Here is a 14,314-nt window from a genome sequence, read left to right on the forward strand (position 1 = left end):
TGTAATAAGCTGATCTGTGGATTTCCAATTACCTTAGATTCACTGTAAGCAATACTATACTAACCCTATGATCTAGAAGAGCTTCACTCAAATATATATTAGATAAAGTTTATGCCGGCGATGTGTTCTGAACCTGGTCCAATGTGTCAGTATTGGTGTGACCTCCCTGACATTATTTGGATAGAAGAGTATCTGAAGTTGGGAAGACTCATGTCATGATCCTAAAAATTCTTTGTGACTCCTAAGCCGATGTTTGGTAAAAAAAAACTTTTTACAACTGTGTTCCTTCAGAGGGCCGTAGTTTTATCAAAATTATTGCATCTCTTATGACTTGTGATCTAAGCTCACAAAAAAACAATGAACCAAGATTGGAGTCTTCTGTCCTTAATGTTGAGAAAAGTTTTCATATCCCCTATAGAATTTAGTGGAAAGTGACCCCATGTATGAGGCCTATACAACTAAATATAAGACCCCCCGATTATCATGATATTACTTACGTTTTTATCACTCTTTCCATCTGATGAAAGCCCCGGCAGCGTGGACCTCAACAGTGACTCATGTCCTGAGGATTCTCCCCCTCCATTACCCCCTAAGGTGAGTCCAACCATCCGCTTCCGTGTTTTATTTCCATGCGTCTTGCATTTTCTCATCACCGCCGTCTGTCCGTCCCTTACAGCCCAGATTCCGCACTTCTTCTGCTGACATAAAGAGAGAGCCGGACAGGCTGCACACTCCTTCCACCCTGGTCCGATGTTACAGTGGGCCAAATGTCCCAAGAAGTCCAGCACAAGCCTGGCCTGAGAGTTTGGGGACCCAATTACCCGCTGCCAGCTCCGGTGAGTGGTGGGGAAACAAAGTAGGCATGTATGGGGTCCATAAGATCAGGCCATTATCCATTACCCCAGAGTAATGGCCTGATCTTACCCAAGAGTACTATTCTGGTGTAAATGCTTTGAAAAGTTGCGAAATGCTGGCACAATTCAGCATTGTGCTCAATTTTTTTGATTTCTTGGCATCTTCATGGGGGTGCGTCGGAGGTGTTGTCTAATTCATGTCAAGCTGTGGCATTCCCTGCGCCAGAAATATCATTTCAATCTTTATTTTATTGATTGTTAATTCATTTTCTGATATGATCCTTCTCTCCTTCCACTCCAGAGCCTTCCCTCTTAGTGCAACATCTTCCAACAAAACTTCCCCCTTCTCTGCCCCCAAAGAAAGGACGAGTACAAGCAAAACAGGTAAAAGTTTCTACAAGTTTATTATCCTCTATCTTACTCCAGTATACATGCATATAATTCTTTTTATTGCTCAGTTACTTCCTAAATGCAAAATTAGTAACACAGTGTCCTAAAAACTGCACCAAAATCGGCATCAAAATCCTTATTTGATACATGGTTGGCCTTGATACAGACTTGGCCGCTGATTTCTTCCATTGCATTGAAGTTTTGCAATGACCACAGATTGTAGGCTATTACATGTTTTACCTTTATATTTGTATTACGCTGGACCCTATACATAAATTTCAATATTTCCATGTGTACAGACAAACTTCCAGCTGAAGAAAATCTTTAATGGGTGTCCTCTGAAAATCCATTCAGCAACGACTTGGAAACATCCAACCTCAAAGGGTGAGAACTACCCCTCAACACAAGCTTTTTCATGTGTCTTCTCTTGAATATTTTCTGATTAATTAGAATTTTTTGTAAATTGTAGATCTACATGTTATACTGGGAGCGGAGCAAGGGATCTTCACTTTAAACCGCTCAGAGTCACAAGCATCTCTGGACCTAGTGAGTAACCAACCCAAAACAGTAGACGGTTCCTTTCCAAGGGAACACTTCTGGTTCAGGAATGGTTTAGGAATGGGTGCAGTCTGCAGAAGATTCAGTAGGTTGAGTTGGGATTGCCCACATATACTGTTATACTAGATTTACACATCTCTGTAGGCTGTTGTGTATGGGTATCTTAAAGCTACATAAAGAATGATATTGGGTATGGGCTGAAAGATTGTCCTTGCAAGGATTTTCCTAGAATGTTCTTGCAGCCCAAAATTGGCAAAATCCAAATCAGCCCAGATCAGGAAGCCATCATCTAATGTTGACTTGCGTAGTCAAAACCCTAGATTTTTATGTTCTCAGAATGTGGTATGGAAACCCACCATCTATCCAGGAGATACTAAGATTGTTCTCCTGGCGATATGCTTTTAATAGATGCAACATAGTGTACGATCATAGTTCTTGGGGTGGTTGACCTTGATGGTTGGGGATACTTTGATGATTTCTCTCTGGACATTACTTCCCTTCATAGATAATACGCAGGGACCCTAAACAAGCCTTTTATTTGTGGCCAAATAATATATTTTCAACACTTTCTTTTTTCCCTTCTTCAAGTTAGTTCCAGGCCGGACGACATGGGTCTATTCTATCAATAATGTACTAATGTCCATAACAGGTAAGGCTGAAAATAAGGGCATAAAAATGAGATCTGGCAATCGCAAGAGTGATGTCCCAATGTCTTGATGTCTTCTTCCAGGTAAAGTCTCCCAACTCTACTCCCACAGCCTGGTGACTCTTCATGAGCAAATTCGAAGAGATTGTCGATTGGGTCACATACCCACACACAGACTACTGCCCAGGTAGATACAGCAGAGAAACTGCACGTCCAAACTCTGGCCACCTCCTGTCGCCTCAACTCAAAAATATTGCCAGAATCCATCCCTTCCTCAGCCCACAATCTACTAAAACTCTTGTGCATGACCTCATCATCTCCCACCTCGATTACTGCAACACACTCCTCTGTGGCCTCCCTCTCCTGCACCACTCCAGTCAGTCCTCAACTCTGCTGCTCGGCTAATCCACCTCTCTCCTCGCTACTCCCCTGCTTCCCCCCTCTGCAAATCCCTCCACTGGCTCCCAATTCCCCAACGAATCCAGTTCAAACTACTAACACTGATCTACAAAGCCATCCACAACCTGTCCCCTCCCTATATCCCTGAACTAATCTCCCAATATCTTCCCTCACGTAATCTTCCATCCTCCCAAGACCTCCTACTATCCTCCACACTTATTCATTCCTCACACAACCGCCTCCAAGATTTGTCCCAAATATCCCCCATCCTCTGGAATTCCACGCCTCAACACGTCCGATTACCCACCACCCTCGGATCCTTCCGACGGAACCTGAAAACCCATCTCTTCAGGAAAGCCTACAGCCTGCAATAACCATTCTGCCACCTCACCAACCACCCGACCTGCCGCCTCACCAACCACCCGAGCCGCTGCCACATCACCAACCACCTGAGCTGCCGTGTCGCCACCGCCAGAGCTGCCGCCTCACCAACCACCCGAGCTGCCGCCTCACCAACCACCCGAGCTGCCGCCTCACCAACCACCAGTGCTGCGGCCTCACCAACCACCCGAGCTGCAGCACACCGACCTCCTGTCTCTTCCCTATTATCCCAAAGAATGTAAGTCCGCAAGGACAGGGTCCTCTCCCTTCTGTACCAGTCTGTCATTGTAAATTTGTTTACAGTTAGCGATATCTATAACCCTGTATGTAACCCCTTTTCACATGTACAGCACCATGGAATTAATGGTGCTATATAAATAAATAATAATAATAATAATTCTCCACAAGGCACCGTATTCTCCTCTGGAAGCAGCCCGGGACCTTTAGCTCATGTAGTGGGCTTAAGGTACCGTCACACATAGCGACGCTGCAGCGATACCGACAACGATCCGGATCGCTGCAGTGTCGCTGTTTGGTCGCTGGAGAGCTGTCACACAGACCGCTCTCCAGCGACCAACGATCCCGAGGTCCCCGGTAACCAGGGTAAACATCGGGTAACTAAGCGCAGGGCCGCGCTTAGTAACCCGATGTTTACCCTGGTTACCATCCTAAAAAGTAAAAAAACAAACGCTACATACTTACCTATCGCTGTCTGTCCTCGGCGCTCTGCTTCTCTGGTCTGGCTGTGAGCGCCGGGCAGCCAGAAAGCAGAGCGGTGACGTCACCGCTCTGCTTTCCGGCTGACCGACGCTCACAGCCAGAGCAGGAGGAGAGCAGAGCACAGCGCTGGAGGACAGACGGCTGTAGGTAAGTATGTACTGTTTGTTTTTTTACTTTTTAGGATGGTAACCAGGGTAAACATCGGGTTACTAAGCGCGGCCCTGCGCTTAGTTACCCGATGTTTACCCTGGTTACCAGCGAAGACATCGCTGAATCGGTGTCACACACGCCGATTCAGCGATGTCTACGGGGAGTCCAGCGACGAAATAAAGTTCTGGACTTTCTTCCCCCACCAGCGATCTCCCAGCAGGGGCCTGATCGCTGCTGCCTGTCACACTGGACGATATCGCTAGCGAGGACGCTGCAACGTCACGGATCGCTAGCGATATCGTCTAGTGTGACAGTACCTTTAGTCTTACTACAAGTTCCTAGGTTGGAGACCACTGGTCTAGATGACGTTCTCTGAGTGTGAGAAAGTAGAATTGATATGGTGATGGAGTATAAAAGATAACAACTTTCAGAAAGAAACCATGGATTTGGCTTCCACAACCCTGCGCAGTCAATTTTTGCTAGGGGACATCACTGCCAGCCTTGTAATATATGGAAGGCTTGAGTCCACCAGAACAGGAACTACTCCTATAGTAGAGACCTACCTCTGTGTCATCATTATATTTAGGCACCAGACAGAGGCTGTCTCCATGAGACAAATCCATTAAAAGGGAGTCTGTCAAACCCCCAAAAGTCAAATTGACCTACTTCTACCGTTATATTGGCGACTTATCTCCTGTAAAAGTCATACATCTATAGATTCAAGTGGGTGCGCATGTAGTATTTGTGTGCTTTCATCCATGTCTTCTGTCTGTGGCAACTGCTCACTACATTGCCACACCTGGTAGTGAGTGCCGGCCACAGACAGGAGCTCCTGAATTGTCAGTTTGCATGCCCAAGGCTGCGGGTTGAGGTCAGGCAGTGCTTTGTTCTGTCCATCAAGAAGTATGGAAGTGCCTGGTATACAAACTGAGGGGGCATAATGGTGCACTGAACCTTTGGCCATGCTGAGGGTGTACCAAGGTGCCGTCATTGGCATATGAAATAAAGCACCTATTCACAGCCACTAAAACACTGACATCTATTCTGCAGATATGATTTTTATAGGGCTAGGTCACCAATTCAACTGAATAAGTAGTTTAATATGTGTTTTTTGGGGGTGACATAGTCCCTTTAAAGTAATTTGTTGCTGAAAAGATCAAAATAAGGGACTATCAAAGTTAAAGCAACCATTTTCACCAGCTATGGACGTAATATTTAGTCACAGGGTCACCAAAGATCCTTCCTTCAACCTTCCTCGTCCTACTTCTGTATGTTTTCATGAAGTAACTAGAGGGACATGAAAGTCTTTTAGCGATTAGTGGATATTTCCTTTGTCTATTATGGGGACAGGCCTGGACACCAGAGAGTGAGTGAAGGACATGGAGGAACATTGGCTAAACTTTCCATCTATCTCTTTTTTTATACTAAAGGAAGAAATCATCTTCCAGCAAAGTTCCGGACACTAAGGGCTGCAAAAGTTGTTGTGTGGGTAAGGTTGCAGCAGTCACTATACCATGCATGGATGACCTTATCTTCTAAGACCATGTTCTCCGGTGCTTTCTTCTCACTCTACTTGGGTTATTCGTTCTTCTCCAGCTCACAATGACACATCCGGCAGCTGGTTCCTTTGTGCCGCTCTGGAGGCCTCAGTACATTTGTTGGAATGGTATCAGCCTCTTGAAAAGTTCATGTTGCTAAAGGTAATAGTTTTCATTCTGCCCTGCCCTGTTCTTGTCCCCTCACCCATTATTGGCATTGTACATGGGCGTATTACATGTAGTCTTCCGGGACGAAGACGCATGGGCCACCAATGAGACACTACAGTGGGAAAAATAAGTATTTGATACATTGACAATTTTGCGAGCTTTCCCACCTACAAAAAATGTAGAGGTCTGTAATTTTTATCATAGGTACACTTCAACTTTACCTTGATTAATTGCACCTGTTTGAACTCGTTACCTGCATAATAGATACCTGTCCACACAGTTAATCACACTCCAACATCTCCACTATGGCTAAGACCAAAGAGCTGTCTAAGGGACAAAATGTAGACCTGCACAAGGCTGGGCTGTGCTACAGGACTATAGGCAAGCAGCTTGTGGGAAGGTAACAACTGTTGGTGCAAATATTAGAAAATGGAAGAAACACAAGGTGACTGTCAGTCTTCCTCGGTCTGGGGCTCCATGCAAGATCTCACCTCGTGGGGTAAGCATGATTCTGAGAAAGGTCAGGAATCAGCCCAGAACTACACAGGAGGACCTGGTCAATGATCTGAAGAGAGATGGGACCACAGTCTCAAAGATTACCGTTAGTAACACATTACACCGTCAAGGATTAAAATCACGCAGAGCACACAAGGTCCACCTGCTCACGTCAGCACATGTCCAGGCCCGTTTGAAGTTCACCAATGACCATCTGGATGATCCACAGGAGGCCTGGGAGAAGGTCATGTGGCCAGATGAGACCAAAACAGAACTTTTTGGTATCAACTCCACTCACAGTGTTTGGAGGATGAAGAAGGTTAAGTACAATGGCAAGAACCCTGACCCAACCGTGAAACATGGTGGGGGAAACACCAAACTTGGGGGGTCCTTTTCTGCAAAGGGGACAGGGTGACTGCACCGAATTGAAAGGAGGATGAACAAGGTCATGTACTGCAAGTTGGAAAGATGGAGAAGATCTGTATGGAGGAGTTGGCCAAAATCCCTGCTGCAGTGTGTGCAAACTTAGTCAAGAACTACAGGAAACGTCTGACCTCTGTAATTGCAAATAAAGGTTTCTGTAACAAATATTAAGTTCTGTTTTTCTATTGTATCACATATTTATTTCATGCAATAAAATGCAATTTAATTATGTAAAAATCATACAATGTGATTTTCTGGATTTTTTCTAGATTCTATCTCTCACACTTGAAGTGTACCTACCTACGTTAAAAATTACAGACCTCTCAATTCTTTGTAGGTGGGGAAACTTGCAAAATTGGCAGTGAATCAAATACTTATGTATATTGGAGCTTTGTACATTGTTTCCTACTACCAAACTTTCCACAAAGTGATCTTGGCGATTTTTCTCGCTCTTGAGTCCATACTCAGCAGGAGTTTCCTTATCACCTTTCGGTCAGCGGTAGAGGAGGTTCTTCTGTGAGATGTCTTCTCCTAAACAATCCTGGCCATGTTCTCTTGTTTTAACCTTCACTCAGTTACTGAAGGATGTTCTTTCTTCACCTTTTACTTGTCACTTTTCATAGTTTAGGAAGAATTATTTATAGTCTTTGAATTCTTACTGAGACTTTTAATTACCGTAGTCTTCCCATTTTTCTCATCTCTCCGTATCATCACTAACCTTATATTTTCTTCTCACACCCAAGCACTTTGACTTCCCCCTGCCATGCCCCTTGAAGATCTTTGAGATGCTGGTGGTGCCAGGAGAACAGTATCCAGTAGTGTGTATTGGAGTTAGTAATGGGTCATCCCCCCATTGCAAAATTCAGTTTCAGACAATCAACCTCAATTCATTGACCTCTTGGTTTACAGACAACAAAGATGGTAAGTGATTTATACAACTGTCTGTGGTCTTCACTGTACTGAAGCTTTGTAGACATCAGCAGATGCTTTGTATCTGTTATTTATCAGGATTTGTTTTTCATGTTTTCAGAGGACTTGTGGACAGGTGCGGTGCAGGTGACACAGATTGGCCATGACCAAGTCTTGGTACTCACAAATAGTAAGGACCTCCATCTTTCTTTTGGTATTTTTTCTTTAAAGGGAATGTTCATCCTATGTTATCTACTGTACCTTGACCTGTTGTACAGGAGGAGGAGGTGAGCTGTGACATCACCTATTGTGAATGGTGGATCCTGTGTTATCTACTGTACATAGAGGTGTTATCAGTGATTGTACAGGAGGAGGAGGTGAGCTGTGACATCACCTATAGTGAATGGTGGATCCTGTGTTATCTACTGTATATAGAGGAGGTATCAGTCTGAGTCATTATACAGGAGGAGGAGGTGAGCTGTGACATCAGTTATTGTGAATGGTGTATCCTGTGTTATCTACTGTATATAGAGGAGGTATCAGTCATTGTACAGGGGGAGGAGGTGAGCTGTGAAATCACCTATTGCGAATGGTGGATCCTGTGTTATCTACTGTATAGAGAAGAGTTATCAGTCATTGTACAGGAGGAGGAGGTGAGCTTTGACATCCCCTATTGTAAATGGTGGATCCTGTGTTATCTTCTGTATATAGAGGAGTTAACAGTCATTGTACAGGAGGAGGAGGTGAGCTGTGACATCACCTATTGTGAATGGTGTATCCTGTGTTACCTACTGTATATAGAGGTGTTATCAGTCATTGTACAGGAGGAGGAGGTGAGCTGTGACATCACCTATTGTGAATGGCGGATCCTGTGTTATCTACTGTATATAGAGGGGTTTTCAGTCATTGTACAGGAGGAGGAGGTGAGCTGTGACATCACCTATTGTGAATGGTGAATACTGTGTTATCTACTGTATATAGAGGTGTTATCAGTCATTGTACAGGAGGAGGAGGTGAGCTGTGACATCACCTATTGTGAATGGTGTATCCTGTGTTACCTACTGTATATAGAGGTGTTATCAGTCATTGTACAGGAATAGGAGGTGAGCTGTGACATCACCTATTGTGAATGGTGAACACTGTGTTATCTACTGTATATAGAGTTATATAGAAGTGTGAATCTAGTATAAGAACTAGAGACCATTGTCAAAATTGAAAGATTTTTGAGTATTTTAGCTGTCAGGCATGTGCTCATTTGGTTGTTACTTGTCTTTTTCTACCCCTCCTTACACATGCCCTGGTAACTTTGTTATCTACCGTATCTAGTGACCTGAGGTTAACATCCTCAAAAATCAGAACCTTCCTCTCCCGTCTCAAAGACTTTTCACGTGCTGCACCAATTCTTTGGAATGCACTACCCAGGTTAATACGATTAATCCCCAAAGTTTTAGGCGTGCCCTAAACACGCATTTGTTCAGACTGGCCTACCGCCTCAACGCACTAACCTAACTATCCCTGTGTGTCCCATTCAAAAAACTTAAACCATAATCAGGCTCCTCGCATCATGTTCTCATACGCTTTATTCAGTTAATAGCCCTCTGTGTCTGTACTGTTACATGCTAAGGCTGATAACCGGTTCATGCAGCTTTACATAAACACCCGATCCTTACACTATGGCTGGTCCGAACCACGAAAGCAATTGTTACCATTAGTGATGAATAGGGTTGAGCGAAACGGGTCGAACATTTTCAAAAGTCGCCGACTTTTGGCTAAGTCGGGGTTTCATGAAACCCGATCCGACCCCTGTGCGGGGTCGGCCATGCGGTACGCGACTTTCGCGCCAAAGTCGCGTTTCAATGACGCGAAAAGCGCCATTTCTCAGCCAATGAAGGTAAACGCAGAGTGTGGGCAGCGTGATGACATAGGTCCTGGTCCCCACCATCTTAGAGAAGGGCATTGCAGTGATTGGCTTGCTGTCTGCGACGTCACAGGGGCTATAAAGAGGCGTTCCCGCCGACCGCCATCTTACTGCTGCTGATCTGAGCTTAGGGAGAGGTTGCTGCCGCTTTGTCAGAAGCAGGGATAGCGTTAGGCAGGGTCCATTAACCACAAAACCGCTTGTGCTGCAGCGATTTGCACTGTCCAACACCACCCTCGGTGTGCAGGGACAGTGGAAGTTTTTTGTTTTTTTTTTTCCCCTCAGCGCTGTAGCTCATTGGGCTGCCCTAGAAGGCTCCCTGATAGCTGCATTGCTGTGTGTACGCCGCTGTGCAAACCAACTGCTTTTTTCAAAGCACAAATCCTCTTGTTCCTTCCTTTCTGCACAGCTATCTTTTTTGTTTGTCCACACTTTTTATTTCATTTGTGCATCAGTCCACTCCTTATTGCTGCCTGCCATACCTGGCTGAGATTACTGCAGGCAGGGAGATAGTAGCTGCCTGCCATACCTGGCTGAGATTACTGCAGGCAGGGAGATAGTAATTGTAGGACATTCCCTGTTTTTTTTTTTTTTTGGTGGGAGATTAAGATTGGCAATTTGGCATTTCTGCTAGAGTGCCATCCCTGTGTGTGCCATCTCTCTCACATAGTGGGCCATAGAAAGCCTTTTCATTTTTCTGTATTTTTTTTTGTGGGGTGTATAAATTCTCCCTGATAAAAATACAGTGGGAGATTAATATTGGCCTTTGGGCTTGTGTGCCAGTCCTGAGTGTGCCATCTCTCTCACAAATAGTGGGCCATAGAAAGCCTATTTTATTTTTTTTTGGGTTTTATAAATTCTCCCTGAAAAAAAGGGAGATTAATATTGGCCTCTGGGCTTCTGTGCCAGTCCTGAGCGTGCCATCTGTGCCAGTCCTGAGCGTCCCATCTCTCTCACAAATAGTGGGCCATAGAAAGCCTATTTAATTTTTTTTTTGGTTTTATAAATTTTCCCTGAAAAAAGGGAGATTAATATTGGCCTCTGGGCTTGTGTGCCAGTTGTGAGCGTGCCATCTGTGCCAGTCCTGAGCGTGCCATCTCTCTCACAAATAGTGGGCCATAGAAAGCCTATTTAATTTTTTTTTTGGTTTTATAAATTTTCCCTGAAAAAAGGGAGATTAATATTGGCCTCTGGGCTTGTATGCCAGTTGTGAGCGTGCCATCTGTGCCAGTCCTGAGCGTGCCATCTCTCTCACAAATAGTGGGCCATAGAAAGCCTATTTAATTTTTTTTTTGGTTTTATAAATTTTCCCTGAAAAAAGGGAGATTAATATTGGCCTCTGGGCTTGTGTGCCAGTTGTGAGCGTGCCATCTGTGCCAGTCCTGAGCGTGCCATCTCTCTCACAAATAGTGGGCCATAGAAAGCCTATTTAAATATTTTTTTGGTTTTATAAATTCTCCCAGAAAAAAAGGGAGATTAATATTGGCCTCTGGGCTTGTGTGCCAGTTGTGAGCGTGCCATCTGTGCCAGTCCTGAGCGTGCCATCTCTCTCACAAATAGTGGGCCATAGAAAGCCTATTTAATTTTTTTTTTGGTTTTATAAATTTTCCCTGAAAAAAGGGAGATTAATATTGGCCTCTGGGCTTGTGTGCCAGTTGTGAGCGTGCCATCTGTGCCAGTCCTGAGCGTGCCATCTCTCTCACAAATAGTGGGCCATAGAAAGCCTATTTAAATATTTTTTTGGTTTTATAAATTCTCCCAGAAAAAAAGGGAGATTAATATTGGCCTCTGGGCTTCTGTGCCAGTCCTGAGCGTGCCATCTGTGCCAGTCCTGAGCGTCCCATCTCTCTCACAAATAGTGGGCCATAGAAAGCCTATTTAATTTTTTTTTTGGTTTTATAAATTTTCCCTGAAAAAAGGGAGATTAATATTGGCCTCTGGGCTTGTGTGCCAGTTGTGAGCGTGCCATCTGTGCCAGTCCTGAGCGTGCCATCTCTCTCACAAATAGTGGGCCATAGAAAGCCTATTTAATTTTTTTTTTGGTTTTATAAATTTTCCCTGAAAAAAGGGAGATTAATATTGGCCTCTGGGCTTGTGTGCCAGTTGTGAGCGTGCCATCTGTGCCAGTCCTGAGCGTGCCATCTCTCTCACAAATAGTGGGCCATAGAAAGCCTATTTAAATATTTTTTTGGTTTTATAAATTCTCCCAGAAAAAAAGGGAGATTAATATTGGCCTCTGGGCTTCTGTGCCAGTCCTGAGCGTGCCATCTGTGCCAGTCCTGAGCGTCCCATCTCTCTCACAAATAGTGGGCCATAGAAAGCCTATTTTTTTTTTGGGGGGGGTTTTAGAAATTCTCCCTGGAAAAAAAAAGGGAGATTAATATTGCCCTTTGGGCTTGTGTGCCAGTACTAAGCGTTCCATCTCTCTCTCTCTCTCTTAGTCAGTGGGCCATAGAACGCCTATTTTTGGTTTTATTTGTTTTCTAAATTCTCCCTGAAAAAATCATTTTATTTTATTTGGTTTCTAAATTCTTCCTGATAAAATCATATTTTTTTTATTATTTTTTTTTCTAAAGTCTCCCTGAAAAAAAAAAAAAAAAAAAAAAAACAGTGGGAGATTAATATTGGCCTTTCTGCTTGTGTGCCAGTCTTGACTCCTGGGTGTGCCATCTCTCTCTCTCTCTCTCTCTCTCTCTCTCTCTCTCTCCAATTGTGGTCCATAGAAAGCCTATATTTTTTTTCCTTGATTTGGGTTCCAAAATCTACCAGAGAAAATAACTCCATCAATCATTGGTAGAAAAATATTGGCCTCTGGGCTTGTGTGCCACTCCTGATTCCTGTGTGCGTCATCTCTCAGTCAGTGGGCCATAGAACGCCTATTTTTGGTTTTATTTGTTTTCTAAATTCTCCCTGAAAAAATCATTTTATTTTATTTGGTTTCTAAATTCTTCCTGATAAAATCATATTTTTTTTATTATTTTTTTTTCTAAAGTCTCCCTGAAAAAAAAAAAAAAAAAAAAAAAACAGTGGGAGATTAATATTGGCCTTTCTGCTTGTGTGCCAGTCTTGACTCCTGGGTGTGCCATCTCTCTCTCTCTCTCTCTCTCTCTCTCTCTCCAATTGTGGTCCATAGAAAGCCTATATTTTTTTTCCTTGATTTGGGTTCCAAAATCTACCAGAGAAAATAACTCCATCAATCATTGGTAGAAAAATATTGGCCTCTGGGCTTGTGTGCCACTCCTGATTCCTGTGTGCGTCATCTCTCAGTCAGTGGGCCATAGAACGCCTATTTTTGGTTTTATTTGTTTTCTAAATTCTCCCTGAAAAAATCATTTTATTTTATTTGGTTTCTAAATTCTTCCTGATAAAATCATATTTTTTTTATTATTTTTTTTTCTAAAGTCTCCCTGAAAAAAAAAAAAAAAAAAAAAAAAACAGTGGGAGATTAATATTGGCCTTTCTGCTTGTGTGCCAGTCTTGACTCCTGGGTGTGCCATCTCTCTCTCTCTCTCTCTCTCTCTCTCTCTCTCCAATTGTGGTCCATAGAAAGCCTATATTTTTTTTCCTTGATTTGGGTTCCAAAATCTACCAGAGAAAATAACTCCATCAATCATTGGTAGAAAAATATTGGCCTCTGGGCTTGTGTGCCACTCCTGATTCCTGTGTGCGTCATCTCTCAGTCAGTGGGCCATAGAACGCCTATTTTTGGTTTTATTTGTTTTCTAAATTCTCCCTGAAAAAATCATTTTATTTTATTTGGTTTCTAAATTCTTCCTGATAAAATCATATTTTTTTTATTTTTTTTTTTTCTAAAGTCTCCCTGAAAAAAAAAAAAAAAAAAAAAAAACAGTGGGAGATTAATATTGGCCTTTCTGCTTGTGTGCCAGTCTTGACTCCTGGGTGTGCCATCTCTCTCTCTCTCTCTCTCTCTCTCTCTCTCTCTCTCTCCAATTGTGGTCCATAGAAAGCCTATATTTTTTTTCCTTGATTTGGGTTCCAAAATCTACCAGAGAAAATAACTCCATCAATCATTGGTAGAAAAATATTGGCCTCTGGGCTTGTGTGCCACTCCTGATTCCTGTGTGCGTCATCTCTCACTCAGTGGCCCATAGAAAGCATATAGTTTGTTACATTTGTTTTCTAAATTCTCCCTGCAAAAATCAATTTTTTTTTTTTGGGGGGGTTTCTAAAGTGTTCCTGAAAAAAATAAAAATAAAAAACAAATAATAGTGTGACATTAATATTAACATTTGTGCTTCAGTGACAGTCCTGCGTGTGGGGCATCTCTCTAATTTGCAGCCACCAAAAAAAGAGTGTGTAACATTGTGCCTGATTTTCGCGGTGGTCTCACCAACCTGTAAAGGGGTAGCTAAATCATACTGAAGTTATAGCTCACCGTGTAAGTTGTGTGACTGCAACAAATAACGTTAGTTTGGTTACGTTTTTAAAACAATGAGGAAGTCTAGTGGAAGAGGTCGTGGCCGGGGGCGTTCATTGTCAGCTGGTAATGAGGGTAGTGGTAGTGGTGGAGCATCAGGTGGTCGTGGGGAAAAAAATATTGCACCTAAGTCTGGAGCTGTGGAGCCAGGTTCGTCGTCCGGCTACACAAGGCCTCGAACGCTCCCTTTTCTGGGATTAGGAAAACCGCTTTTAAAGCCGGAGCAGCAAGAGCAAGTTTTGGCTTATCTTGCTGACTCAGCCTCTAGCTCTTTTGCCTCCTCTCGTGAAACTGGTAAAAGTAAAAGCAGCGCGTCGTTAGTGGATG

At 43.3% G+C, this 14,314-nt stretch overlaps 1 protein-coding gene across 1 annotated transcript in view; it reads left to right on the forward strand.

Moving 5' to 3' along the window:
* The window catches only part of MAP4K1 (mitogen-activated protein kinase kinase kinase kinase 1), a 112,439-nt gene that overhangs the window by 82,620 nt on the left and 15,505 nt on the right, over positions 1-14,314 (forward strand). Inside the window, exons 17-27 of the mRNA XM_069746576.1 lie at positions 528-594; positions 677-836; positions 1,156-1,238; positions 1,544-1,628; positions 1,714-1,790; positions 2,391-2,451; positions 2,533-2,635; positions 5,529-5,587; positions 5,695-5,798; positions 7,466-7,643; positions 7,753-7,821. Of these exons, the coding sequence (XP_069602677.1) occupies positions 528-594; positions 677-836; positions 1,156-1,238; positions 1,544-1,628; positions 1,714-1,790; positions 2,391-2,451; positions 2,533-2,635; positions 5,529-5,587; positions 5,695-5,798; positions 7,466-7,643; positions 7,753-7,821 (1,046 nt within the window). The remainder of the gene's footprint in view (positions 1-527; positions 595-676; positions 837-1,155; positions 1,239-1,543; positions 1,629-1,713; positions 1,791-2,390; positions 2,452-2,532; positions 2,636-5,528; positions 5,588-5,694; positions 5,799-7,465; positions 7,644-7,752; positions 7,822-14,314) is intronic.

Source organism: Ranitomeya imitator, chromosome 2, assembly GCF_032444005.1.
Source record: "Ranitomeya imitator isolate aRanImi1 chromosome 2, aRanImi1.pri, whole genome shotgun sequence".
Lineage (NCBI taxonomy): Eukaryota > Metazoa > Chordata > Amphibia > Anura > Dendrobatidae > Ranitomeya > Ranitomeya imitator.